Source organism: Schistocerca gregaria, chromosome X (genome assembly GCF_023897955.1).
Source record: "Schistocerca gregaria isolate iqSchGreg1 chromosome X, iqSchGreg1.2, whole genome shotgun sequence".
Classification (NCBI taxonomy): Eukaryota; Metazoa; Arthropoda; class Insecta; order Orthoptera; family Acrididae; genus Schistocerca; species Schistocerca gregaria.
In genome coordinates, this window is record NC_064931.1 from 394,255,770 (window position 1) to 394,283,525 (window position 27,756).

Consider the following 27,756-nt stretch of genomic DNA (forward strand, 5'->3'; position numbering starts at 1 on the left):
GAATGAAGGAAGAGAATAGGAACAGGAAAAGGTGAAAATCACTCCGTACTGCTCTTAGTAATGGTTTTACTCTATCACAATATTAACTTAATGCATAATTTTGCACTGTAAGGCCTTATACCCATCGTAAGTAGTACATAGTCTCTATAGCAAGCGAAGTCTCCCCGTCATCTGCTCTTGATCAAGACGAGCAGAAGCTGTCACGGAGATCGTAGACCTTCACAGGGCGCTGTCATCGGTGTCTGTTGTAGCACCAACTTAGGAACTTTTACCAACGCCGTGGCATCGTAGCTATCGATACCACATCCCTCCCCTCTGAAATGATGCACTGTCATTGAGTAGGGGTTCCGGCGACAGGTAGAGCACCCAGGGGGGCGCAGCTGCGGGAGTAGACAGCGGAATTGAGAAGTCATGCTGCCGACACACGACCCCGAATAGCTCGTGAGGGGGCTAGGAAAACGCCCCGTGGAAAACATGCTCAGGCCGCGCACCGCCACTGCATATGCTCGGATGAGGAGGCGGAGCAGCCATCACCATGGGCTATGGCCACAGCGGCGTGACAGCAGCCTCAGCGTCCATAAGTACCGGTTGTGTGGAGGAACATGTCGGCGGCGGCGACGGCGACGGCGGCTGGAGATGATGCTGTGGTGGTGGCAGAAGGCGCCCACCCCATGCAGGTGACCGGACCGGTAGCAGAGAATTCGACGACGGCAGGCGCGCCCACGGCGGGGCGTGACCGGCGGAGGGGCTGGCGGTGGAGAAATGGGCTGAGGCGGTGGAACCCGTGAAGCCTCCAATTCTGCTGCAAAACAAAGAGCGGCAGAAAACCGATGACGGCACAACTGGATCTGGTTCCGAAGTCACTTTCAGAGCCAGAGGGACCAGAAATAACAAATAAGGCGCGGCCAAGCTGGCGAAGTATGTGTCCCTGCTCCCAGCACTGCTTGCCGGAGAAAACGCAACAGAAAACTAAATCATGCGGCGCCAAGGGAGAACGACGCGAAGCAGCGGGAACACAGGGCTACAGGTGCAATAGCTGCAGGATCCACCGTTGGGCGAGCCATGTAGCAATTCCGCTGGGGAACGGATGCCGAACGGCTGTGAGCAATATGTAGCACGGGAAGTCCAAAGCATGTGCTCGCGAGAGTGCGTGGCGCGCAACTTGCTCATCTGCGACTTAAACATACGTACAAAGCCTTCAGCCCCGCCGTTCACCTGGCAGTGGAATGGGGCTGAGGTCAGATGGTGAAAGCCATTAGCAGCACAGAACTATTCAATCTCCGAGGACATGAATTGGGGCCTTTGTCGGAGACAATAACTTCAGGAAAGCCCTCAATGAAGAAAATAGACGTCCAAGACTGAATATTACTGGCAGATGTAGTAGAAGACATAGGTACAACAAAAGGAAAGTATCTGTACGCATCAATGACTATTAACCAGAGGGTGTCCCAGAAAGGACTGGAAAAATCAATATGAACGCGTTGCCTAGGCGCAGTAGGAGTCGGCCACACAAAGAAGCGCTGGTGGCGAGCAGATTGATGCTCCATGCAAGAGCGACAATTAGCAAGCAAATTGTGAATATGTTTATCAATTCCGACCCAAGTGCAGTGACGATGCGCTAATTGCTTCATCCGCACTATACCACAATGACCAGCAAGCGGAGAATTTCCGACTGCAACGAATGGGGTGCAACCACACAAGCCTGATCATTGTCAGTTCGTAACAAGATAACACCGTGGTGTACAAGAAGTTGTGACGTTGCGCAAAGTAACGTCGGACAAGCGGATCACGAATCTGCGTAGCAGATGGAGGCCACTGAGTACGAATATACTGAGAAAGGATCTGCCAAGAAGCATCGGCGGCTGTCGCGGAAGCAATGCGACGAAAATCCACCGGAAAACCATCAGCTCATTCCTTATCTTGTGAATCAATAAACATGCAGGACAATTCGGAAGAATGAGACACTTCGTCAGAGCCGATAGGCAGAAGAGACTAAGCCCATGCTGGGCCGTGGGCCGAAACAAGATTTCGTATTTGTAGTTAGACAAAAACAAAGACCAACTTCGCAACTTTTGTGCAGTACGGGCCGGAACTGGCTTTGACGTGTGGAACAACATCCTAAGCATATGGTCGGTGAGCAAATAGAAATTGCGACCGTACAAGAAATTGTGAACTTTGTCACATCATATGCCGTACAATAGCTAAAGTTTCTTTTTCGATTTGAGAATAGTTTTTCTGGGCAGAATTGATCAACTTAGACACAAAACCTGTAGGCAGATTGACAGACTTAACGCAGTGTGAGAGAACCGCTCCGATGCCGTGAGAAGGTGCATCGATAGCCGAAAAAACCGGTTTGTAGGGATCGAGAGGAATCAAACAGCGATCACTCAACAAAGCAGATTTGAGCTTGTCGAAAGCAGCCTCATATTCTGAATACCAAACAAAAGGAACGTTCTTACGCCGAAGGCGATGCAAAAGCGCTGCAATTTGCGCTGCATTTGGTATAAACCGAATACAATATGAAATTTTGCCCAACACAGACTGACGTTCATTCAGGTTCCACGGTGCCTCCAAGTCTCTAATTGCACTAAGATGTGAGGGCGAGGGTTGGATACACTGATCGTTAATCGTATGTCCCAAATACTGAATCGCAGTTTGAAAAAAATTGCACTTGATTCTGTTACACTTTGGTCCTGCCTGCAAAAGTACAATAAGATACGCAAATTCTGCAAATGTTCGTCCGGGGAGCGACCTTATACCACTATATCATCCAGATAATTTGAGCAACCAAGGACAGAGGCACACAACTGCTGCAAATAAGACTTAAAAATAGCACGAGCCGAAGCACAACCGAACGGAAGGCGATGAAACTTGAACAATCCAAGGTGGGTGTTGATCACAAAATAGCACTGGGACTGTTCTTCGAGTGGAATCTGAAAGAATGCGACGCACAAGTCAATCGTTGAAAAGAATTTTCCCGCACCAAGCTTGTCAAAAGTATCTTCAGGGCGCAGTAAGGGGAATGTAGCTACCACTGTCGGAGTTTTACTGTAGACTTAAAGTCAGCACAGATACGGAGACGACCGTTTGGTTTCTTCACACACACACTATATGCGAAGGCTATGGCGAAGCAGATACAGGGTTCAATGACACCAATGTCTTGCAAATGCTTAAGTTCAGAGGCTACGGTGTCGCGCAGTGCATGCAGTACCGTGCGTGCACACCGAAAAATAGGCTTGTCTTTAACTACAACATGCGCTGAAAAGTCTGTGGCACAACCAAAGGCCATCAGACAAAAGATCACCAAAATCGTCGCTTAGTGTGGCAACACTGTCTGCATAGTCAATGGCGTTGATGCAAAGTACATTGTCCTGAATAGCGAGGCCAAAAGTTCAAATGCGTCCACGCCAATAATATTCTTAGCATGAGTAGAGCAGAGGGCATGGAAAGAAACTGTACGCGTCGTGGCACCATATGTGGCTAGCAAACTACACACGCCAAGCACTGAGATTCCCTGTCCAGCAAATGTATTCAGGGTGGAATGTGAACGATGAAGCGGGAGTGAACAAAGCAAGTCATACGTCGATTTGTTCAGTAAAGAAACTGACATACCAAGCCACGCGGGATTAGCCGAGCGGTATCAGGCGCTCTATTCATGGACTGTGCAGCTTTTTAAGGCGGAGGTTCGAGTCCTCCTTCGGGCATGTGTGTGTGTGTGTGTGTGTGTGTGTGTGTGTGTGTGTGTTTGTCCTTACTTTAATTTAGGTTAAGTAGTGTGTAAGCTTAGGGACTGATGACCTTAGCAGGTAAGTCCCATAAGATTTCACACACATTTGAATATATTTTTGGCACACCAGTGTCCAGCTGCATGTGATCAGCACATCCACAAATGAGCAAAGTCACAAAGAGTTTCCTCGCATCTCGCTGAATGCGAGAGGAAATATCTGGCAAAACTTGATTCACACGACGAACTGTCGAAACACTTAAAGCAGAAGGCATTGAATATTTTTCATTAACATCCATAGGCTGATGTGAATCATGATCATGGCGGTTGCCGTTGCTGTGACGCCTACATAAGTTACGAGGACGGGAGACAAGTTGTGAATTAGAGTTTCTCTTACTACACACAGCTTGCACATGTCCTTCCTTATTACAGAAATAACAGTGCTTGACGGGATGGGCAAAGGTCCCGTGGGTTTGCACGAAAGCAGTTCGGACGTAATTTCAGTTTCTTAGTGGGTGCCTGGTGTGAATTTCGTTTATTTGCGATCGAGATGCGCGGCGTGGCTGGCCGTGCTGGCGGGTGGGAGGGCACGTGTTGTGCCGCGCTAACAGTACACACACCCGGTGTCACGTCGAACGCAGAAGTAGCCATGTATAATGTATCTTGTGTGTCTAGCAAGTCTACTAGTTTCTGCAAAGACGGGTTTTTAAATCTGATGATTTGTTCGCGGATGCGGTGATCCGCACATTGTGTGCAATAGCGATTCTAATCATTACATCCGCATATGAGCGTCCACACGAGCAATTAAAGTCACAATCAGAAGTTAGTCTCTGAAGGCCCGCTAACCAAGCTTTATTCGAGTGAGTAGAGCCACGCCGGTGGCGAAAGAATTTGTAGCGTGCAGCTACCACATTTACACTATCACGAAAGAGGGAATTCAGAGCATCAATCGCTTCGTCGTAAGTTTTAGTTTCTGGGCGAGTAGTGGGAAACAATTTCACGAGCACACGGTACAACAAAAAGCAAGCCGCTCTGTACCTGGTATGTTGTTAGCTGCGAAGTGTGCCTCGAGCTGTACGATGAATTTCGGCCAGCGTTCAACGTCAGGACTGAAGGCACGAAATGGCGGCGCCATCGGCGACAGCGTCGGTACAGGCGGTGGTGTAGGAGGTGCCGAAGTAGCTTCAGTTTGTAGTGTGACGAGCCCATTTATGGCAGCAAGCAGCTGCGTCATTTGCTGAGCCTGAAAACGTACAAGATTGGACAGCGAAGCCTGTTCCTGTGGCGAAGCCATGGTTTACACAAACGAAAGTGAGCCATAACTGTTACCTTGCCTGCTTGTGAAGGTGGAAGGAAGACAGAGAACGTAAAGAAAATAGTCGTGATCATCTACCACTTACCGGCAGGTAGTCAGCTCAGTAATGTCAACTGAAATTAACCGAGCAGTGCTTGTTGATTCCTGTTATGATTTCCTATTACTTCAGGTTGGTGTTCGAGAGAAATACAGAGTTACAGATTTGTCTCCGATGTAAATTCCATAGGGCAAATACATAATGCGATCGGCCTATAGCTTTATTCTGTATAGTAAATTGAGTATCGGATTTCGTTTCTGACATACTGCAGTTTCGTTGGGGCATCATAAAAGATGTGATAAATTGCTGCTTAGTATTTGGATCACACCAAAGGCGGACGGGCTCCACGTCAGCAGTTTTGCATTTCTTTCACGAATAGCTTAACACAAAGAGATATATTTAGTTTTTTAAGTTAATACATCTGAATGTTATTAATTTAAATACACTTAAATATATCCATGGTTCTTAAGAGATAACCAGATACACTACTGGCCATTAAAATTGCAGCACCAAGAAGAAATGCAGATGATAAAGTGTTTCATTAGACAAATCTATTATACTAGAACTGACATGTGATTACATTTTAGGCAATTTGGGTATATAGATCGTGAGAAATCAATACCCGAACAACCACCTGGGCATTGAGTCAAACAGAGCTTGGAGTGCGTGTAAAGGTACAGCTGCCCATGCAGCTTCAACACGATACGACAATTAATCACGAGTAGTGACTAGCGTATTGTGACGAGCGAGCTGCTCGGCCACCATGGGCCAGGCGTTTTCAATTGGTGAGGGATCTGGAGAATGTGCTGGCCAGGGCATCTGTCGGACATTTTCTGTATTCAGAAAGGCCCGTACAGGTCCTGAAACATGCGGTCGTGCATTATCCTGCTAAAATGTAAGGTTTTTCAGGGAATGAATGAAGGGTAGAGCCACGGGTCGTAACGCATCTGAAATATAACGTCCTCTGTTCAAAGTGCGAACAAGAGGTGACCGAGACGTGTAACCAATGGCACCCCATACTATCACGCTGGTAGATACGCCAGTATGGCGATGAGGAATACACGCTTCCAATGTGCGTTCACCGCGATGTCGCCAAACACAGATGAGAAGAATCATGATGCTGTAAACATCCGAAAAAATGACATATAGCCATTCGTGCACCCAGGTTCGTCGTTGAGTATACCATCGCAGGCGCTCCTGTCTGTGATTAGCGTCAAAGATAACTGCAGATATGGTCTCCGAGCTGATAGTCCATGCTACTGCAAACGTCTTCGAACAGTTCGTGCAGATTTTTGTTGTCTTGCAAACGTCCCCATCTGTTGACTCAGGGATCGATACGTGGCTGCACACTCCGTTACAGCCAAGTGGATAAGATGCCTCTCATCTCGACTGCTAATGATACGAGGGCGTTGTGATCCAGCACGGCGTTGCGTATTACCCTCCTGAACCCAACGATTCCTTATTCTGCTAATAGCCATTGGATCTCGACCAACGCAGCAATGCCACGATACGATAAACCGCAATCGCAATAGGCTACAGTCGTACCTTTAAAAAAAGTCGGAAACGTGGCGGTACGCATTTCTCCTCCTTACACGAGGCATCACAACAACGTTTCACGAGGCAACGCCGATCAACTGCTGTTTGTGTATGAGAAATCGGTTGGAAACTTTCCTCATGTCAGCACGTTGTAGGTGTCGCTACCGGCAGCAACCTTTCGTGAATGCTCTGAAAACGTAATAATTAACATATCTCAGCATCCTCTTCCTGTCATTTAAATTTCGCGTCTGTAGCACGTCATCTTCGTGGTGTAGCAATTTTAATGGACTGTAGTGTAGATACTTGCACAGCGAAAGCGGAAGAACAAAGGACGATACGAAACAGGAAGGCATCCCTTAGCTGATTGCAGAAAAAATGTGAAGGTATCTGTGTTCTTTATCATCATAGAAAGTATTACATGTACTTTTTAACACTTGTGGACTCTCTGGTAAACACATATATCATAAGCATAAAGAAAGAAAAATTTTCTTGATGTCTTAAGTTTGTCTCCGATACATTTGACTACTATACTGGCCGTTACATGATTACTCATTCAAGTCGTGTACAACAAAATTACAAGACTGGTGGATACAAGAAAAACAATACATTATTTGACATGTTTTAAATAAACCGTTTGACAACTCATTTACATTCGCACGTGAGATATTTGTACAAGATACACTAACTTAAAATTTGAAAGGTATCAATGTTCTGAGGATGAGAGGGATCAGTTGAGGGACGTGTCTTCCCGTGGTAATTGATGCAGCCACTGCTGGAGGGGCTTCGCAGTTGGCATGTATGACGTTAATCGGTCGGTGACAACCGGCTGAGTGTGAGCTCTGGTTGTGCACGTTGCAGCAGAGGTGGGCATCGAAGCGCGGCCCCCTCCAAGACCGTAGCCAGGGCAGACGTGCGAGCCTTGCCTCGCGCTGCCGGTTGGGGAGGGGCAGCCGCATCGATGTCCGCCGGGAGAGTCGTGCGAAGAGGCTCGGCCGGCGAGCTGCGGCCGCACTGGGCTGCAGCTGTCACGGGCAGAGCGAGTCCCTGACGTCACCCAAGGGCCGAGCAGTGCTGTTGCAAAAGAACACGTATGCCACGGACTGAGCTGAGCTGCGCGTAGAGTCGCAGCCCACGGGCCGCGACCTCACTGCTCCACACTGAACGAGGCCGTGACGTCACTGCGCCAGTGCCTTGCGCAAGCATCGATGTGCTGCGGCTTACGCGCTGTTGATAGGACTGACCGCAGTTGTAAGCTACGGGCTACGAGGGGTGAGTGGAGCAGTGTTTGGTGCAGTGGTGGGATTCCTTCATTTTTTTCGTAACACACAAAATGAGAGAGGAAAACTAAACGTGGTTTGCAGAAGAAGGAGCACATGTCAAGAAAAAGGGAAGTAAAAGAAAAACTAATCAGTGGTGAGCAGAGAACTACACAGCCTGGAACGAATTTTAAAAGTACAATTTGGACCCTATTAAAGTCTATGACGTTAGGAAAACCGTTAATTTTGTTTGCTGTTCGCTGTGCGGTGAAACTGACTCTCATGCTGAAGGGTCTAGTGGCATTTCGCACATATCTCGCCATCCATGCGTGTCTAATAAACAAAGGTGTTATGTGGACAACAAACGACTTCCTAAACCCGCTCAGCAGATAACTGTCGATAACTGCGTTGCTATGTGTGTACGAAACGTAAGGTCGTACGGAACTATAAGAGGTGAAGGTCTTATTGATATTGTTCAGACGTTAATCGACACTGCAAAGGGCATTGTATCTCACCCCACAACTGTGTCGCGGTACGTAGCAGACAGTGTTAAAAGCCTACGACATATAATTATGCCTCAGGTAATTGCTCATTTAACAGAAGACGCATACTCTGCAACTACGAACATGTGGACAACCAGTGCGAGAAGAAACAATTATCTGACATGTACTGTCTCCTGTTTTATTGTCTCGACTCTCAGATCTCGCGTTTTCTTTACAACCCTGTTTCCAGATGAACCAAAAACGGGCTGTAACATTCTGAGAGCACTGTTTACACGATTTATGTCCCTTGGTATCAAATAATTTTAATGCGGAGTATATATGCATCAGCTATCCATAAGTTCATGGTCTTTTGATTGAGGCGAAAGAACGTATCCCTTACGTAAAGAAAAGTTAGTTTTTTTCCATATATGGAGTGAAATATGAATTTTGCACTCCTCAGGTAAAAAGAAGAGAGGAATAATGAAGCTGGACATGTATTTCACAGCCCCATCATATCAAAGAACATATCTTGTTAACTCACATGCATTCTGCTACTCCAGCCACTGGATTTCTCGTTGTGCAATTTGAGGATGGGAATGAGACATTCGGGTAGCCTACACTCGATTTCATTCAACATCTATACCGAACAAGCAGTAAAGCATACAAGGATAAATTTGTAAACAGTATTACATATTACGGAGGATCAATAAACATTTTGAATTTTCGCGGTGACACTACAATTCTGTCAGAGACAGAAAAGAACATTTGAGTGGAATAGACAGTAAATTTTCCTTGTCTTTTACGCACAACATACTTTTTAAAGATATATTTATTTGTAAGAAGGGTCCTAAACCTGAAAATATGAATTTGACACCTGTTCTGCAAATTCACATCCACTGACTAGACGTAAATTTTTCCATAAAGTTTTACTGAAAAATTTAAAACCATTATGGTGTCTGGTAGAAGAAATCATTAAAAATCAAAAATATATTCTTTTCAAAAAATTTAAATATAGTTACATTACTAGATTAAAGTATTCTGAAATGATAGGCATAAAGTACCGCTTCCTCTCCCTTCGTATTGTGAGGGTTAAATCAGAAAGTGTTCAGGGCAACTGATTACGAAATGAGACACTAAAACCACTATTGGGCAACAAAATAACTGATGATGGCCAAAGTAGAGCGAATATAATATGAATACTGACTATAGAAAGAACAGTATTAATTAAAAAAGGGATTTTCTAACACCGAATATAAATTTAAGTGTTAGGAAGTATTTCTTTAAGGTAATTGAATGGTTTCCAAGATGCTGCTCCAGGCGGAAGTAAAAACTAATGTGCGCGATGGGTAATACTGAACGCGAAAATAAAGTTTTGGCCCAGTCTGACTACCCCCTGAAGCAGGCCTTAGAATCCATTATTTCCTCCTCCTTGCCCTTGACATATAAATTACAACATAAATATAAATGAATGATATAGAGAACTAGCACCTACTAAACTAGAAATGTTGTTTCTGCTTATACATTTATTGAAAATTAAAACCCCTTTGTATATTATAAATGTTGTATGTCAATATGCAATGAACATAAAGAAATACAAAGGAATTTCCTTACTAATATTATTTATAAACTGCCTAAATCTGCCACTTTTTATGGCTACGCAATCTAAAATAAATAACGCGAGATGACATATGATCTACGTCCCAATCTATAGAAGACACTACTTTCAAAGATGATCTACAGTGGTGTGCAACCTCAGTGGAAACGAAACTTACGTGATCACAGCTGTTCAGCTTTATAGCCCTAATAAGCCAAAGCAATTACTAATACCACCGAATGTTTTGCGTCCCGTTCGTCGGAGTGATGGTGCTCGTGCACGTCTGGAACGATGGAAGAACTCCAGCCACAAAATAAAAAACTCATTAAACACTAGGACGGCAGAAGGCTGTCCTCTGACTAGTATAGTCTATTACTATCTTCTCCTCTCTGTATTCTACAGACAAGAAACGTGAACTGACAGCCGCAAGGACGGAATTCAGATAACGTTTCAACTTGAGTATAGACAGGAGAAGTGCTCTCAATCACTGAACGCTGCGTACACAACGACGATTCCCTACCCAGAGGCGAAGTCCAGAATCGAATAAGTTAGCAAGACCTTCGGTCACCTAAAGGAACTTCCTAGTGCCTTGTGCGCCTCTATCAAGCAAATTAAGATTTAGTTTTTTTGTCTACATTTGTCCTATCGTGATAAACGAACAATGCGACAGCATTTCACTGGTGACAGCTTCCACGAGCTTGAACATTATCCCCCCGGGTTACACAGCGAGTCATCGAAAGGCAGTTTCGGCATGATGCTTGATGAGGAAGTCTAGCCCTGGGATTGCACACCAATTTTCGTCTGCACCACGCATTACACTGAAAGTGTTGTCACTTTTGTCAATCTCCTGACCCACTGGCATATGCCTTGTCGGCCCGATCATAAACGTTGCAAAAACATTTCCTCTTCCTTCTCCTCCCACATTATGAGGAGCCAGTGCCGTCACAGACGGTGCGTATCTGCGTCCATCGGAAATACTAAATCCGTCTGTCCAATTTCAGTGCCCACAACACATCCAATACTATCAGCTTACTGTGCCACCTCCGAAGTATCTATAGCAAAATTACTGACGGCAGTTGGACTCTGCAAAACAAAAAAATCATCGGAACATGCCCTTCCCTCGCTATCTGGTCGAGGCTGCAGATATTCGCAACCTCTCCGCCAGGGTATACCTTACTAATTATGAAAACAAGAAACGAGGAGAACAAAACAGTGCGACCACAAGGACACTTAATCGAATTATATCATAACACTTACTGTAACATAACTTCTCCGCTTGAGATGCTACTTATGACTACTACTTTACACTCTTAAACACAGTGAGCCACATTTATTGCTCAAAATGAGACACATTGCTCATTCAAAACGTCGAAAACTACCACAAGACTCCGACTTCTAGACAAAACTCAACTTACCCTCGTAAGAAACCACGCATGGTTAACACCGTATACACTTCCAGAAAAACAGCCACACTCATTGATGACAGGCAAAAATAACGTTCATATTTACACCTCGTCAGAACACATTCTGAGTCTACTTGGCACATGTCACACATGAAAACAGAACTGAAAAGCTGCTAAAAGAAGCAATGATTCCCGTGATAGTCCCACTGGAAAAAATTGAACTGTAACTGCACACAGCCACTGCACGATGATGCTGTGTATCGATGAAACAGCAACCCTGAGGTAGTCGAGTGTCATCGTCTCCAGGGAGGGTGGCCGGTAAGTTTCCCCTGTCACTGACATTTAGAGGTGAAACTTCTCACATCAAAATGTGGGGTTCCAGGATGGATGACCTCTACATGTGGAGGTCTGAGTTCAGGTGGTGGATTGTTGTCGGGATGATTATCCATGGCTGCTCATAAAAACTTCAGTGTTGGTCATACATTTTACTGAAGAACAAACTAGAACATTCTGTGGTCCAACGTCCTCCACAGTGCTTAAGACAGCGAGTGATATGGAACTGATGCAACAGGTGCCCTGTTATCAAACGACTGCCTCCTATCGCTGAAGGCTGGTTGCACCTGGAAGTTGGCCCACAGGCTGTAAGATGCTAAGCTAACAACACTGATCTTAAAACCTGCAGCTGGGCCCACAGTTACTGGAGGCCAAATCCAACGTCGGCTGCTTCTAGCGTCATGTCGCGTCGTGGAACGGCAACACCTCTCCTCTTAAATATTAGCTACCTGACTAAGACACCTTTGACTGATAATGGTAATTTATGTTGGCACAGAGCGTTCTTGGTTTGCAAATCACTGCTTGTACCCATGTAGACCATAAGAAGTCTGTTGATTGGATGTGTAGTTACTAGTAACTCGTATACCAACGCCTTTCTGCTGAGTCGTTATTATGGCGGTGCCAGCCCTTTTCATTTAGCACAATGTGGGAATCTGCCAGTTGTATTGCTCCATCTGACGTAATGGTGTTTGGTCGGCTCTGAGCTGGCCCAATCCTTAGATATTTTGCAACAGCCATGGGAACTTCAAAATTTTACTAAGTAGCACCTAGAAATAGGTGCAAATGGAATAAGTGATAAGAAGATAACGAGTAGAATAGGGAAAAACAAGAAATTGATGGCACAACTTTGTTTCATAGGGCATTCCTTAAGGCAATAAGGACTTCTCAGTTTGGTAATGGAGAGAAGTGTGTATATATGGGCGTTGTGGAGGGTTGGTGTTAAAATTATAGAGGGAGACAAAATCTTGAATACAGTTAGCAAGTTCAAACTGATGCACATTGCAGTAACTGTGCAGCGCTGAAGAGGCTTGCACAGAATAGACTAGCTTGGGCAGCTGCACCAAACCAGTCTTCAGGCTGAAGACCACAACAACAGCATTGAGGAAGGGGGTGGGACGGAGAGGTAGGCTTGTGGTCGAAAACTTTGCAAGTTCTTAACTGGAAGACCTAATGAGTAAGGTTGATCTCGTGTGATCAACGCACTCGGCTGTTGACATCCCAAAAGACTTTTCTATATCGCTCTAAATTAATGGCGTTGCCCATTCTCGTACGAGTAAAACTATTTATCTCTCACTGTTGGCCGATGCAACCAACTGATGTAGCGATTCTTGTATATTTTGTTATTGTATACAGATGTGTCTCTGGTATGACGTTAAACTGAAAACATAGAGTATAAGTGGTCCCTATCCGACAGTAGGAACATCCTCTCTAGAAGGTGGATGAGCGAGTGGAAGTTGTGAGCTGTAACTGTTACCTTGCCTGCTTGCGAAGGTGGAAGGAAAATAGAGAATGTAAAGAAAATAGTCGTGATCACCTGCCACTTACCAGTAGGTAGTCAGCTCAGTATTGTCAATTGAAATTAACCAAACAGTGCTTGTTGATTTCTGTTGTTAATTCCTATTACCCTAGGTTGGTGTTCGAGAGAAACGCGAAGTTACAGGTGTGGCTCCAACGTAATTTTCATGAGGCAAGTGCATAACGCGATCGGTCAATCGAATTATGGTGTACACTTAATTGAGTATCGTACCTCGTTTCTGAAAGACTGTAGGTTCTTTGGTGCACAATAAGGGGTCTGATAAACTGCTAATCAGTATTTGGATCACACCAATCGCGGAAGGGCTCCATGTCAGCAGTTCTGAATTTCTTTCACGAATAGCTGTTTACAAAGCTGATAAAGACATTAATACAAAAAGATAAGTTTAATTTGTTAAATTAAAACGTCAGAAAGGTATTAATTTAAATATACTTAAATACGAAGGGCGTTCGAAAAGTCTGTGCAAAGTCCGAGGTATGCCACCACCGTGGCCTATCGAGGTCATGTTTATTTATTAGCATCTTTAGAAAGAACGCACACCAAGTTTCACTCATATTGGTCTATTTCTCTGTATTTGGCATTCGTGTGAATCAAGGAAGTCGAGTGACTGTCAAAAAATGGCCGAAAAAGTATTTCGTGTGGTGATTTAATATTACTTTATGAAAGACCAAACGCCTCAGGAGACTAAAGAGAAGCTTGATAAACATTACGTTGACTTTGCGCCTACGCTTAGAACAGTTTACAAGTGATTTCAAAATTTTAGGAGTGGCCATGTGGGCACAAGTGATGCTGAACTTTCTGCACGCCCTGTAGAGGAAACCACTCCAGAAATCACTGATAAAATCCATGATATGGTGATGGATATCAAAGGAGTTACGGTGTGTGAGATAGCTATTGCTGTGGGCATCGCGAATGAACGGGTACATAATATTTTGCACTAACATTTTGACATGAGAAAGCTATCCGCAAGATGGGTCCGCGATTGCTTACGCTTGACGAAAAAAGGAATTGTGCGAAGTGTTGCAAGGATGATTTGTAGCTGTTCAGAAGGATCCGCAACACTTTGAGCGTCCTTTCGTCACTGTGGATGAAACATGGATACATTGCTACACTCCTGAGACCAAACAACGATCTAAACCATGGGTTACCAAGGGAGAATCTGTACCAAAAAAGGCGAAGACCATTCCTTCGGCCGGATAGGTTATGGCGATTCGCTTTGGGATTCGCAAGGGAGAATACTCATCGACTATCTGGAAAAGGGTAAAACTCTGTGAATATTATTCATCCTAATTGAAACGTCCATTTAGATCACGACAAGGCACCAGCAGAAAATTCCGCAGCTGTGGTCGCGAAATTAATGAAAATAGGATTCCATCTCGTGTCACATCTCCTACCCTTATATTCTCCAGACCAGGCTCTCTCGGGCTACTATATGTTCCCGAATTTGAAGAAATGGATGGTGGGGCACAGAGTTTATTCAAATGAGGAGGTGATTGAAGCAACTATTAGCTATGTTGCAGACTTGGACAATTCCTATTAGTCTGAAGAGATCAACAAATTACAACAACGTTGGACGAGGTGTATAAGTCTAAAATGAGACTATGTTGAAACATAAAAAAGGGTTACCTCAAACATGTAAGCAGTTTTTATTTTGCACGGACTTTTCAAACGCCTCTCGTATACTCATGGTTCTTAATAGGCAACAGGATAGATGTATACATAGCGAAAGCTGAAGAACAAAGGACGATACGAAACAGAAAGGCATATCCCAGTCGATCGTAGAAAAATTGTGAAGGCTTCTGCAATCTTCATTATCGGCCCGTATTACGTGTACTTATTAAAATTTATGAGCTTTCTGGTACAAACATATTTCATAAACATAAAGAAAGGAAAATTTTCTTGGTGTCTTACATTTTCCTACGATATATTTGACTATGATACTGGCTGTTACATGAGTAGTCATTCAAGTTGTGTACAACAAGGTTAAGACAGTTCAGGGACGTGTCTGCCGGTGGGAATTGATGCAGCCTATGCTGGAGTGACATCGCAGTTGGCTTGTATGATGCCAATCCGACAGTGACAACCGGCTGAGAGCGAGATCTGGTTGTGCACTTTGCAGCAGAGGTGGGCACCGAGGTGCGGGGCCCGTCCAGGACAGGAGCCATGACAGCGGTGCGAGCCTTGCCTAGCGCTGCCGGTTCAGCCGGGGCAGCCACATGGACGTCCGACGGGCCGCACGGTGCAGACTCGTGTGGCCGCACTGGGCTACAGCAGTCTCGCGCAGAGCGAGTCCATGACGTCACACCAAGGGCCGAGTAGTGCTGTTGCGAAACAACTTGTATGGCACAGGCTCAACAGACTCTCGCATGGAGACGCAGCCCACGGGCCACGGCCTCACTGCTCTGCAGTGAGCGAGTCTGTGACGTCACTGCACTAATGCCTTGCGCAAGCGCTGGCGTGGTGCGGCCTACGAGCTGTTGGTAGGACTGACCGCAGTTGTGAGCTACGGGCTGCGAGCGGTATGCAGAGCAGAGTTTAGTTCAAATGGTCAAATGTGTGTGAAATCTTATGGGACTTTACTGCTAAGGTCATTCGACTCTAAGCTTACACACTACTTAACTTAAATTATCCCAAGGACAAATACACACACCCACAGGGTTTTCACTCGCAGAGGATGCCCCTGCAGCTCCGAATAGGTACGATGGCATGCACGACAGTGGCACTTCCCATCCGTCGTCAAAATGATATTGTGAAGCGTCTTCACTTCTCCTGTGTTCTGGCGAAGAATTAATTGTGTTATGTTCATCACCTTGGGTTTGTTGACGACTATGGGTCGAAAAGATTTTGGAGAAACATGACGAAAAAGCAAAGAACTTTTCTACTCTTCAGCATTATGATATTACTGAAGAATTTATGTTTTTTGGTAATAAATATGGTTCTGTAATCATTAATAAAATTGTAATAAATGTTTACAGGGTTAATGTTAGGATTGAACGACTAACGTTGGACGATAATGGTAACCAAAAAATATTTGAGGATCAGGGCGCACTTGAAAAATTGCGTATAGCTTGTAGTAATAAAATGGGTGCGTTTGATTTGAACCCTCAGAGGTCAACCAGTGTACCATGGCGTAAATATAGTAGGAGGAATAGATTTAAGTTTGTTATGTACTCTAAGCCTGAACAAAGTGCTGATACATCTAAAGTTAAATCCTGGACACATCTAGAGAAGGAATGTAAAGCAAAGAATCGCCTTTTTCAAGGTACCAATCCATTTTACATTGGACTGCAAATTGCTGGTGATGAACCTGAGAAAAACGATAATGTTCAGATTGAAGTAAAATACGTTAAATTTGTTGTAAGGAATAGAGTGTATATGACGTTTTCTAAGAGGAAAGGTAATGTTACATTCTGAATAAAGGTATTTGTTTACAGCTAATGTCTGCGTTGGAATTTTTTTATGCTAACTGGGTCCATATCCGAAATTACCCGGACGATCTACGGCTCGCCTTCCTTGCTCCTAACAACCAACAGAGGATTGATGAACTTGCTATAAAATTTTACAGCAACAAGATTAATTATTCTGCAGCTGTTATTGTGTTGGAAGAATTGTGGTATTATAAGCCTAATTTAGGTTGTTCACAGCTGTTTGCTGTAATTTACCGTCTAGTATTGTCATCCGAAGACCAGTATCAGTTGCAAAGCGATTTAGAAAAGATTGCTGTATGGTGTGTCAGGTGGCAGTTGACGCTAAATAACGAAAAAGTGTGAGGTGATCAACATGAGTTCCAAAAGAAATTCGTTGGAATTCGATTACTCGATAAATAGTACAATTCTCAAGGCTGTTAATTCACCTAAGTATCTGGGTGTTAAAATTACAAACAACTTCAGTTGGAAAGACAACAGAGATAATATTGTGGGGAAGGCGTTTCATTGGCAGGACACTAAGAAGATGCAACAAGTCCAGTAAAGAGGCACTGTACACTACAGTCGTTCGCCCTCTGTTAGAATATTGCTGCACGGTGTGGGATCCTTGCCAGGTGGGATTGACAGAAGACATCAAAAGGGTGCAAGAAACGTCAGCTCGTTTTGTATTATCACGTAATAGGGGAGAAATTGTGGCAGATATGATACGTGAGTTGGGATGGAAGTCATCAAAGCAAAGACGTTTTTCGTCGCGGCGAGATCTATTTACGAAATTTCAGTCACCAACTTTCTCTTCCGAATGCAAAAATATTTTGTTGAGCCCAACGTCCATATGTAGGAATGATCACCAAAATGAGAGAAATCAGAGCTCTAACAGAAAGGTTTAGGTGTTCGTTTTTCCCGCGTGCTGTTCTCGAGTGGAATGGTAGAGAGATAGTATGATTGTGGTTCGATGAACCTACTGCCAAGCACCTAAATGTGATTTTCAGAGTAATCGTGTAGATGTAGATGTAGATGTAGATGTAGATGTAGATGCCCGAGGGAGGACTCGAATCTCCACCGGGACCAGCTGCACAGTCCATGACTACAGCGCCTTAAACCGCAAGAGTTTAGTGGAGTGGTGGGATTTCTTCATTTTTTTCGTAACGCACAAAATGAGAGCGGAACGTAACGTGGTTTGCAGAAGAAGGTGCACATCTCAATGAAAAGGGAAGTGAAAGGTAAAGAACCACACTGCCTGAAGCGAATTTTACAGATTCAGTTCGGACCATGTTAAAGCCTATCGCGGATGACGTTAGGAAAACCGTTTACTTTGTTTACTGTTCGCTATGCGGTGAAATTGACTCTCATGCCCAAGGGTCAAGTGGCACTTCGCATATATCCAGTCATCCATCCCTGTCTAATAAACAAGGGTCTTATGTGGAAGAGAAACGACTTTCTAAACCAGCTGAGGAGATAACCTTCGATAAATTAGTGGCTATGTTGGCACGAGACGCAAGGTCGTATGGAACTTCAAGTGTGAAGATCTTATGGATCTTGTTTGGACGTTAATATACACTGCAATGGCCATTATGTCTCACGCCACAACTGTGTCGCGGTACATGACAGAAAGTGCTAAAAGCCTACGACATATAATTATGCCTGAGGTAATTGATCATCTAACAAAAGGTGAATACAGACATTTGGACATCCTGTGCGAGAAGAAATAATTATCTGACATTTACTGTGTGGTGTCACCGGCAGACACCACACTTGCTAGGTGGTAGCCTTTAAATCGGCCGCAGTCCGGTAGTATACGTCGGACTCGCGTGTCGCCACTATCAGTGATTGCAGACAGAGCGCCGCCACACGGCAGATCTAGAGTGACTTCCTAGCACTCGCCCCAGTTGTACAGCCGACTTTGCTAGCGATGGTTCACTGACTTCTACACTCTCAATTGCCGAGACGACAGTTCGCATAACCTTCAGCTACGTTATTTGCTACGACCTAGCAAGGTGCCAGTATCCGCACTATTGATATTGTGAATTATGTATCATAAAGAGCGACGTTCTCCATTAATGGATTAAAGTTAAGTATTCCACCTGCTACGTCCGTATTTCTCACTTCTAATTCCCTTGTCATGTTCCAGACCTCACGCCAGCCTGCGTGAGTTAAAACGCATGCAATTTCGGCCTCCTTTAGGTATACGGGTTGGCTCTCCTGCCAACCACAACATACTGTCTCCTGCTTCATTGACTGCACTCTCAGGTCTCGCATTTTGTTTACAACTCAGTTTCCAGACGAACAAAAAACGAGCGGTAACATACGATGAGAATTGTTTAGGTGATTTATGTCTCTTGGTATCCACCACTGTACTTTGAACGACATATGCCCACGACTGTCGTCTTCTTAATGCTGTTGATAGACCACTGAGCCAGTCTATTGATACTGGCTGGGATAAGCAGCTAGCAATGATTGAATCTCTTTGTGCGAGAAGCTCTCTGAGAAGAGAGTTGCTGTTGTTGTGGTGTTCAGTCATGAGACTGATTTGATACAGCTCACCATGCTACTCTATCCTGTGCAAGTTTCTTCATCTCCCAGTACCTACTGCAACTTACATCCTTCCGAATCTGCTTAGTGTATTCATCTCTTGGTCTCCCTCTACGATTTTTACCCTCCATGCAGCCCTCCAATGCTAAATTTCTGATCCCCTGATGCCTCAGAACATGTCCTACCAACTGGTCCCTCCTTCTTGTCAAGTTGTGCCACAAACTCCTCTTCTCCCCAATTCTATTCAATACCTCTTCATTAGTAATGTTCATCAACCCATGTAATCTTCAAAATTCTTCTGTAGCACCACATTTCGAAAGCTTCTATTCTCTCCCTGTCCAAACTATTTATCGTCCACGTTTCACTTCTATACATGGCTACACTCCATACAAATACTGTCAGAAACGACTTCCTGACACTTAAATCTAGACTCGATATTAACAAATTGCTCTTCTTCAGAAACGTTTTCCTTGCCATTGCCAGTCTCTAATTCGACCATCATCAGTTACTTTGCTGCCATAATAGCAAAAATCCTTTACTACTGTAAGTATGTCATTTCCTAATCTAATTCCCTCAGCATCGCCCGACTTAATTCGACTACATTCCATTATCCTCGTTTTGCTTTTGTTGATGTTCATCTTATATCCTCCTTTCAAGACACTGTCCATTCCGTTCAACTGCTCTTCCAAGTCCTTTGCTTTCTATGACACAATTACAATGTCATCGGCGAACCTCAAAGTTTTTATTTCTTCTCTATGTATTTTAATACCTACTCCGAATTTTTCTTTTGTTTCCTTTACTGCTTGCTCAATGTGCAGATTGAATAACATTGGGGATAGGCTACTAGCCTGTCTCACTCCCTTCCCAAGCACTGCTTCCCTTTCATGCCCCTCGACTCTTATAACTGCCATCTGATTTCTGTACAAATTGTAAATAGCCTTTCGCTACCTGTATTTTACCCTTGCCACCTTTAGAATTTGAAAGAGAATAATCCAGTCAACATTAACAAAAGCTTGTCAACATTGTCAAAGAAGAGAGAAATAGACCAAAATGAAGGAACTGACAATATGCTGATGCAAGAAATTTTTACCATATGTATGCTATTCTATCTTCCCCCATGAACCATGGAAATTGGTGGGGAGGCTAGCTTGCCTCAACGATACAGATAGCTGTACCGTAGGTGCAACCAGGACGGAGGGGTATCTGTTGAGAGGCCAGACAAACGTGTGGTTCCTGAAGAGGGGCAGCAGCCTTTCCAGTAGTTGCAGGGGCAACAGTCTGGATGACTGACTGATCTGGCCTTGTAACATTAACCAAAATGGCCTTGCTGTTCTGATACTGCGAACGGCTGAAAGCAAGGGAAACTACAGCCGTAATTGTTCTCAAGGACATACAGCTTTGCTGTATGGTCAAATGATGATGGCGTCCTCTTGGTAAAATATTCCGGAAGTAAAATAGTCCCCCATTCGGATCTCCGGGCGGGGACTACTCAGGAGGACGTCGTTATCAGGAGTAAAATAGCTGGCGTTCTACGGATCGGAGCGTGGAATGTCAGATCCCTTAATCGGGCAGGTAGGTTAGAAAATTTAAAAAGGGAAATGGATAGGTTAAAGTTAGATATAGTAGGAATTAGTGAAAATCGTTGGCAGGGGGAACATGACTTTTGGTCAGGTAAATACAGGGTTATAAATACAGAATCAAATAAGGGTAATGCAGGAGTGGGTTTAATAATGAATAAAAAGGTAGGGGTACGAGTAAGCTACTGCAAACAGCAAAGGGAATGCATTATTGTGGCCAAGATAGATACGAAGCCTACATCTACTACAGTAGTACAAGTTTATATGCCAACTAGCTCTGCAGATGACGAAGAAATTGATGAAGTGTATCATGAGATAAAAGAAATTATTCAGGTAGTGAAGAGAGACGAAAATTTAATAGTCATGGGTGACTGGAATTCATCAGTAGGAAAAGGGAGACAAGGAAACATAGTATGTGAATATGTATTGGGGCTAAGAAATGAAAAAGGAAGCCGTCTCGTAGAATTTTGCATAAAGCATAACTTAATCATAGCTAATACTTGGTTTAAGAATCATAAATTAAGGCTGTATACATGGAAGAAACCTGGACATACTGACAGGTTTCAGATAGATTATATAATGGTAATACAGAGATTTAGGAACCAGGTTTTAAGTTGTAAGACATTTCCAGGGGCAGATGTGGACTCTGACCACAATTTATTGGTTATGAACTGTAGATTAAAACTGAAGAAACTGCAAAAGGGTGGGAATTTAAGGATATGGGACCTGGATAAATTGAAAGAAACAGAATTTGTACAGAGTTTCAGGAAGAGCATAAGGGAACAATTGACAGGAATGGGGGAAAGAAATACAGTAGGAGAAGAAAGTGGATCTTTGAGGGATGAAATAGTGAAGGCAGCAGAGGATCAAATAGGTAAAAATATGAGGGCTGGTAGAAACCCTTGGGTAACAGAAGAAATATTGAATTTAATTGATGAAAGGAGAAAATATAAAAATGCAGTAAATGAAACAGGCAAAAAGGAGTACAAATGTCTCAAAAATCAGATGGACAGGAAATGCAAAATGGCTAAGCAGGAATGGCTAGAGGACAAATGTAAGGATGTAGAGGCTTATCTCGCTAAGAGTAAGATAGATACTGCCTACAGGAAAATTAAAGAGACCTTTGGAGAAAGGAGAAGCACTTGCATGAATATCAAGAGCTTTGATGGGAACCAGCTCTAAGCAAAGAAGGGAAAGCAGAAAGGTGGAAGGAGTATATAGAGGGCATATACATTGGCGATGTACTTGATGAAATAAAAGAGGATGTAGATGAAGTTGAAATGGGAGATATGATATTGCGTGAAGAGTTTGACAGAACACTGAAAGACCTGAGTCGAAACAAGGACCCCGGAGTAGACAACATTCCATTAGAACTAATGACAATCTTGGGAGAGCCAGTCCTGACAAAACTCTACCATATGGTGAGCAAGATGTATGAGACAAGCGAAATACCCTCAGACTTCAAGAAGAATATAATAATCCCAATCCCAAAGAAAGCAGGTGTTGACAGATGTGAAAATTACCGAACTATCAGTTTAATAATTCACAGCTGCAAAATACTAATCCGAATTCCTTACAGGCGAATGGAAAAACTGATAGAAGCCGACCTCGGGTAAGATCAGTTTGGATTCCGTAGAAATGATGTAACACGTGAGGCAATACTGACCCTACGACTTATCTTAGAAGAAAATTAAGGAAACGTAAAAATACGTTTCTAGCATTTGTAGCCTTAGAGAAAGGAATACTAACTTAAAATTTGACAGGTAACATTGTTTTGAGGATAAGAGGTTATGTTAGTTCAGTGACGTGGCTGCCCGTGGGAATTGATTCCGCCACTGCTGGAGTGACGTCGCAGTTGGCTTGTATGATGTCAATCGGTCGGTGACGAACATCTCAGTGTGAGCTCTGGTTGTGCGCTTTGTAGCAGAGGTGAACATCGAGGTGTGGCTCGTCCAGGACCGTAGCCATGACAGCCGCGCGAGCTTTGCCTCGCGCTGCAGGTTCAGCCGGGGCAGCCGCATCGATGTCCGACGGGCCGCACAGTGCAGAGTCGTGCACAAAGGCCCGGCCGGCGAGCTGCCACCGCACTGGACTGCAGCAGTCTCGGGCCGAGCGAGTCCCTGACGTCACCCAAACGGCCCGCAGTACGGTTGCGAAAGAACCTGTATGCCACAGGCACCGCAAAGTTGCGCAAGGAGACGCAGCCGACAGGCCGTGGACTCACTACTCCGCACTGAGCGAACCCGTGACGTCACTCCACCAGTGCCGTGTGGAAGCACTCTTGTGCTGCGGTCTACAGGCTGCTGGTAGCACTCACCGCAGTTGCGAGCTACGGGCTACGAGAGGTCAGTAGAGCACTGTTTAGTGGAGTGATGGGATTTCTTCATTTTTTTCGTAACTCAGAAAACGAGCACGGAAAGTAAACGTTGTCTGCAGATGAAGGAGCGCATGTTAAGAAAAAGGGAAGTGAAAGAAAAACAAATCAGTGGTGAGTAGATAACCACACTGCTTGAAACGAATCTTAAAAGTTCAGTTTGGACCGTGTTAAAGCCTATTGTGGATGGCGTTCCGAAAAATGTTCATTTTGTTAGCTGTTCGCTGTGCGGTGAAATTTACTCTCATGCTGAAGGGTCTAGTGGCACTTCGCACATTTATCTCCATCCATGTATGTCTAATAAACAGGGGTCTTGTGTGGACAAGAAACGACTTCCTAAACCTGCTCAGGAGGTAACTGTCGATAAATGCGTGGCTATATGTGTACGAGACGTAAGGTCATATGGAGCTATAAGATGTGAAGTTTTTCAAGACGTTAGTTGACACTACAAAGCCCATTATATCAAACCCCACAGCTGTGTCGTGGTACATGGCATAGCGTGTTAAAAGCCTATGACATGTAATTAAGCCTGAGGTAATTGCTCATATAACAGAAGGTGAATACTCAGCAATTACGGACATGTGGACGTCCAGCGCGAGAAGAAACCATTAACTGACATGTACTGTCTCTTGTTTTAGTGACTGGACTCACAGATCTCGCATTTTGTGTACAACCCAGTTTCCAGATGAACCAAAAACCTTCGGTAATATCCTAAGAAAATTTTTTAGACGATTTATGTCTCTTGGTATCGACCACTCAACTTTGAAAGTCGTACAGCACACGCCGGCCGGAGTGGACGAGCTGTTCTGTGTGCTTCAGTCTGGAACCCTTCGACCGCTACGGTGGCAGGTTCGAGTCCTGCCTCAGTCATGGATGTGTGTGTTGTCCTTAAATTAGTTATGTTTAAGTAGTTATAAGTTCTAGGGGACTGATGACCTCAGAAGTTAAGTCCCAGAATGCTCAGCGCCATTTGAACCATACAGCACACGACTGTTCTTGTTACCAACATTGTCGTTGCACTGCCGATATATTCACGATTGAACTGTTCCTGCCATATACTAAATACAGGGCTACGAAATAAATGTAATGTGGAGTATATATGCGTCAATTCATGGCCTTTCGACTGCGGCGAAAGAACACATCTCTTACGTAAAGAAAAGTAATCTGCTTAATGACCTTGATAGATAAGTGAGTTAGCCTAACGATAGTCGCTGGAATAAGCAGCTGACAATGTTAGAAAGTATTGGTGCGAGAATCTCTCTGAGAAGGGAGAAATAGCCCAAAATGAAGGAACTGATAACACGCTGATGAAAGAACATTTTACAGCAATCGTTTAATTTGTAGCTTTTAAAACATAAGGATTTTTCTTATCTCAATTTACTCTGCTCTTATGGAAGCTACAAAAATAACATTTAATGTTCTGAAATAGAAGAGTCGCTCATTCCTACATGTTCCTCCACAACTGGTAACAAATGAATCCTTGAAAACACATGTTGCCCTAAATGAATGTTTGAATTTTTGGAACGTATTCGAGAAATACCAAGCAGTACCAAAGGATTTTTCATAACGTGTACTACAAAAGCGGAGCGTATTATATCAACAACTCAAAGATATACGGGTTTCGTTGTTTTCGTTGCCTTTTACGTACAACATTCTTTATATTTACATGTAAGAAGGGTCCTAAAACGTAAAATATGAATATAAACCCTGTTCTGAAAATTCTATACCAGTGACAAGACCTCAAGTTGTCAGTTTGTCAATCTTCTGATCCACTGGCACAAGCCTTGTTGGGTCGATCATAAACCTTACAAACACTTTTCCTCTATCCCCCCCTCCGACCTTCTATGGAGGCCGTGCCGTCACAGATGGTACCGAATCTGCGGCCTTCGGAAATACTAAATGCGTCTCTACCATTTCAGTACCCAAAACATGTGCAGTACAATCAACTATGTTGATAGCTTTCTGCGTCATCTCCTAGGTATCTACAGCAAAATTACTGTCGGCAGTTGCACTCTGCAAGACACAAAAATCATCGGCACAAGGACCTCGCTCCACACCTGGTCCAGACTGCAGAAATTCACAACCTCTCCGTCACGGTATTCCTCATTAATTATGCAAACAACAAACGAGGAGAACAAAACAGTACGACGACAAGGACATGTAACCTAATTCTATCCTAACACTGTAACTTAAGTTCTCCACTTGAGCGGCTACTCGTGACTATTACTTTACGTGCTTAAGCGCAGTGAGCCACATTTATTGCACATTATGAAATACATTGCCCATTAAAAACGAAGAAAACTACCACAAAACTCCGACCTTTCGACAAATCTCATCTTCCCCTAATAAGAAGCCATTCATGATTAACATCTTATACACTTCCAGATAATGAGCCACACTCATTGATGATAGGCAAAAATAACCCTCATATTTACACATCCTCAGAACACAGTCTGAGTTTACTTGACACATGTCAAAAATGAAAACAGAACTGAAAGGGTGCTTATAGGTGCACCGACGCGACGTGATACTCGCAGCGGAAACAAATAGATTAGTCAGTGCACTTACCCACTGCACACTGATGCTGTGTGTCGACGAAACTGCAACCCTGAGTTAGTCTAAAGTCATCGTCTCGAGGTAGGGTGGCTGGTAAGGTTCCCTTGTCTCTGAAATTTAGACGAGACACACACTTCTGACATCAAAATGTGGAGGTCCAGGATGGATTACCTCTACATGTGGAGGTTTGAATTGAGGTAGTGGATTGTTGTCGGAATGATGATACATGGCTGCTCATATGAATTTCACTATTAGTCATGCATTTTACTGAAGAACAAAGTAGATCATTCTGTGGTGCAACGTACTCCATAGTGTGTGCTGAAGACAGCGAGTGTTAAGGAACTGACGCAACAGGTGGCCATTGTCTTAAACGACTACTTCCTACGGCTGAATGCTGGTTGCATCTGGTAGTTGGACAAAAGCTAGAAAATGCTAAGCTCACAGCAGTGATCTTAAAACCAGCAGCAGGGGCCCACAGTTAGTGGAAGACAAATCCCGTGGTGGCTGCTTGTAGCTTCATGTTGCCTCGTGGAGCGGCATACACCTCCAATCTTAAATAGTAGCTACCAGACTGATACACCTTTGACTGAAAGTAATGGTAATTTATGTTGGGACAGAGCGTTCTTGCTTTGCAAATCACTGCTTGTAACCATGTACACCATAAGACAGGGCCGGCCAGAAATTCTGCAAGCGTGCGGTGCTCCTGCACATGTGCAACTTCCGGGTCACCGCGTGCACGCCGCAGCCGTCAGCGTTCATGTAGTGCATGTTTCTACGCACAGATGTCGCTCCTCTGTTACACAAAGTGCGTTATCGGTACCTCGTATGTATAACACAACCTGAGCTGTATCTGTAAGATCTGTTGCTTCATCGAGCGCAACAGAGAAAGCTACAAAGTAAGTAGCCTTATTTATTAGCTGCCTGTGCAGATCGCCGCCCATAGCACTGATACGTCTTGTCACTGTTTGTTTGGCTAGACTGATTTCTTGAAGCCCGCTAACGTTCGTCTGGCACACAAGTTCTGCAGCATCAATCAGACACCCTTTCACAAACTCCCCTTCGGAAAAGGGTTTCCCAGATTGCGCAATTCTTAATGTGATTTTAAAACTTGATCGCAGTGAAGATTTAGTGTGGTTGTCATTCTGGAAAATTGAAAACAGTACATTGTACAGCGTACAGTAAAACAGTCATACATTTAACACAATAAACTAAGAGTTCAAGAAGCATCAGTTGCTTTGACGTACAGTAAAATCGAGTTGATGTGTCTCATCCATTTTCTGAAAGACATTTAATTTTGCTTGCCGTTCTTCATTGTTGAGTACACTACACTCGTCTTTGCGATATGTATTGTAATATCTTTCAATTGAAAACTTACACCGGACGCCTATTATTCGACGGCACAGCAAACACTGAGTTTTACGCAACGGCTACAAAAAAGAATTCCAGTTTCCAATCATTTTTAAACGACTGAGAACATAGATCTCCCGTCCTTTGCTTTTTCACATCACTTGCCATTTCTCAGTACTTCTCTGTTAAGGTTACGGTCACCAAGGGTAAACGAGACTGGATATGTTGCGATCTTGCTTGTACCACAGGGAAGTGGAGGTACCGCCGTCCATTTAGGACACATGTCTAATAACAGATGTCGCTGTCGCTCGCGGTAGCACACATGTGCAGCACTTCCGCACGTCTGCACACTGTGCAGCGTTTGGCCGGCCCTGCCATAAGACGTCTGTTGATTGGATGTGTAGTAACTGGCCTACCAACGCCTTTCTGCTGCGTCGTCGTTATGGCGGTGCCAACCCCTTTCCTGGAGCACAATGTGGAAATCTGCCAGTGGCATTGCTGCATCTGACATAATGGTGTTTAGTCGGCACTGAGCTGGCCCTCTCTCAATATCTTTTGCAACAGACATGGCAACATCACAATTTTACTCAGCAGCCCCGAAAAATAGTGTGGCTCTACAGATCGAATAACTGATAAGAAGATACTGAATCGCACTGGGGAAAACATGAAATTTATGGCACAACTTCGTTTCATAACGCATTTCCTGAGGCATCAAGGACTTGTCAGTTTGGTAA

At 44.0% G+C, this 27,756-nt stretch overlaps 1 protein-coding gene across 1 annotated transcript in view; it reads right to left on the reverse strand.

Moving 5' to 3' along the window:
* Window positions 1-540: 540 nt before the first annotated feature.
* The window catches only part of LOC126298086 (uncharacterized), a 144,924-nt gene continuing 117,708 nt past the window's right edge, over window positions 541-27,756 (reverse strand). Inside the window, exon 4 of the mRNA XM_049989403.1 lies at window positions 541-802. Within this exon, the coding sequence (XP_049845360.1) occupies window positions 541-802 (262 nt within the window). The remainder of the gene's footprint in view (window positions 803-27,756) is intronic.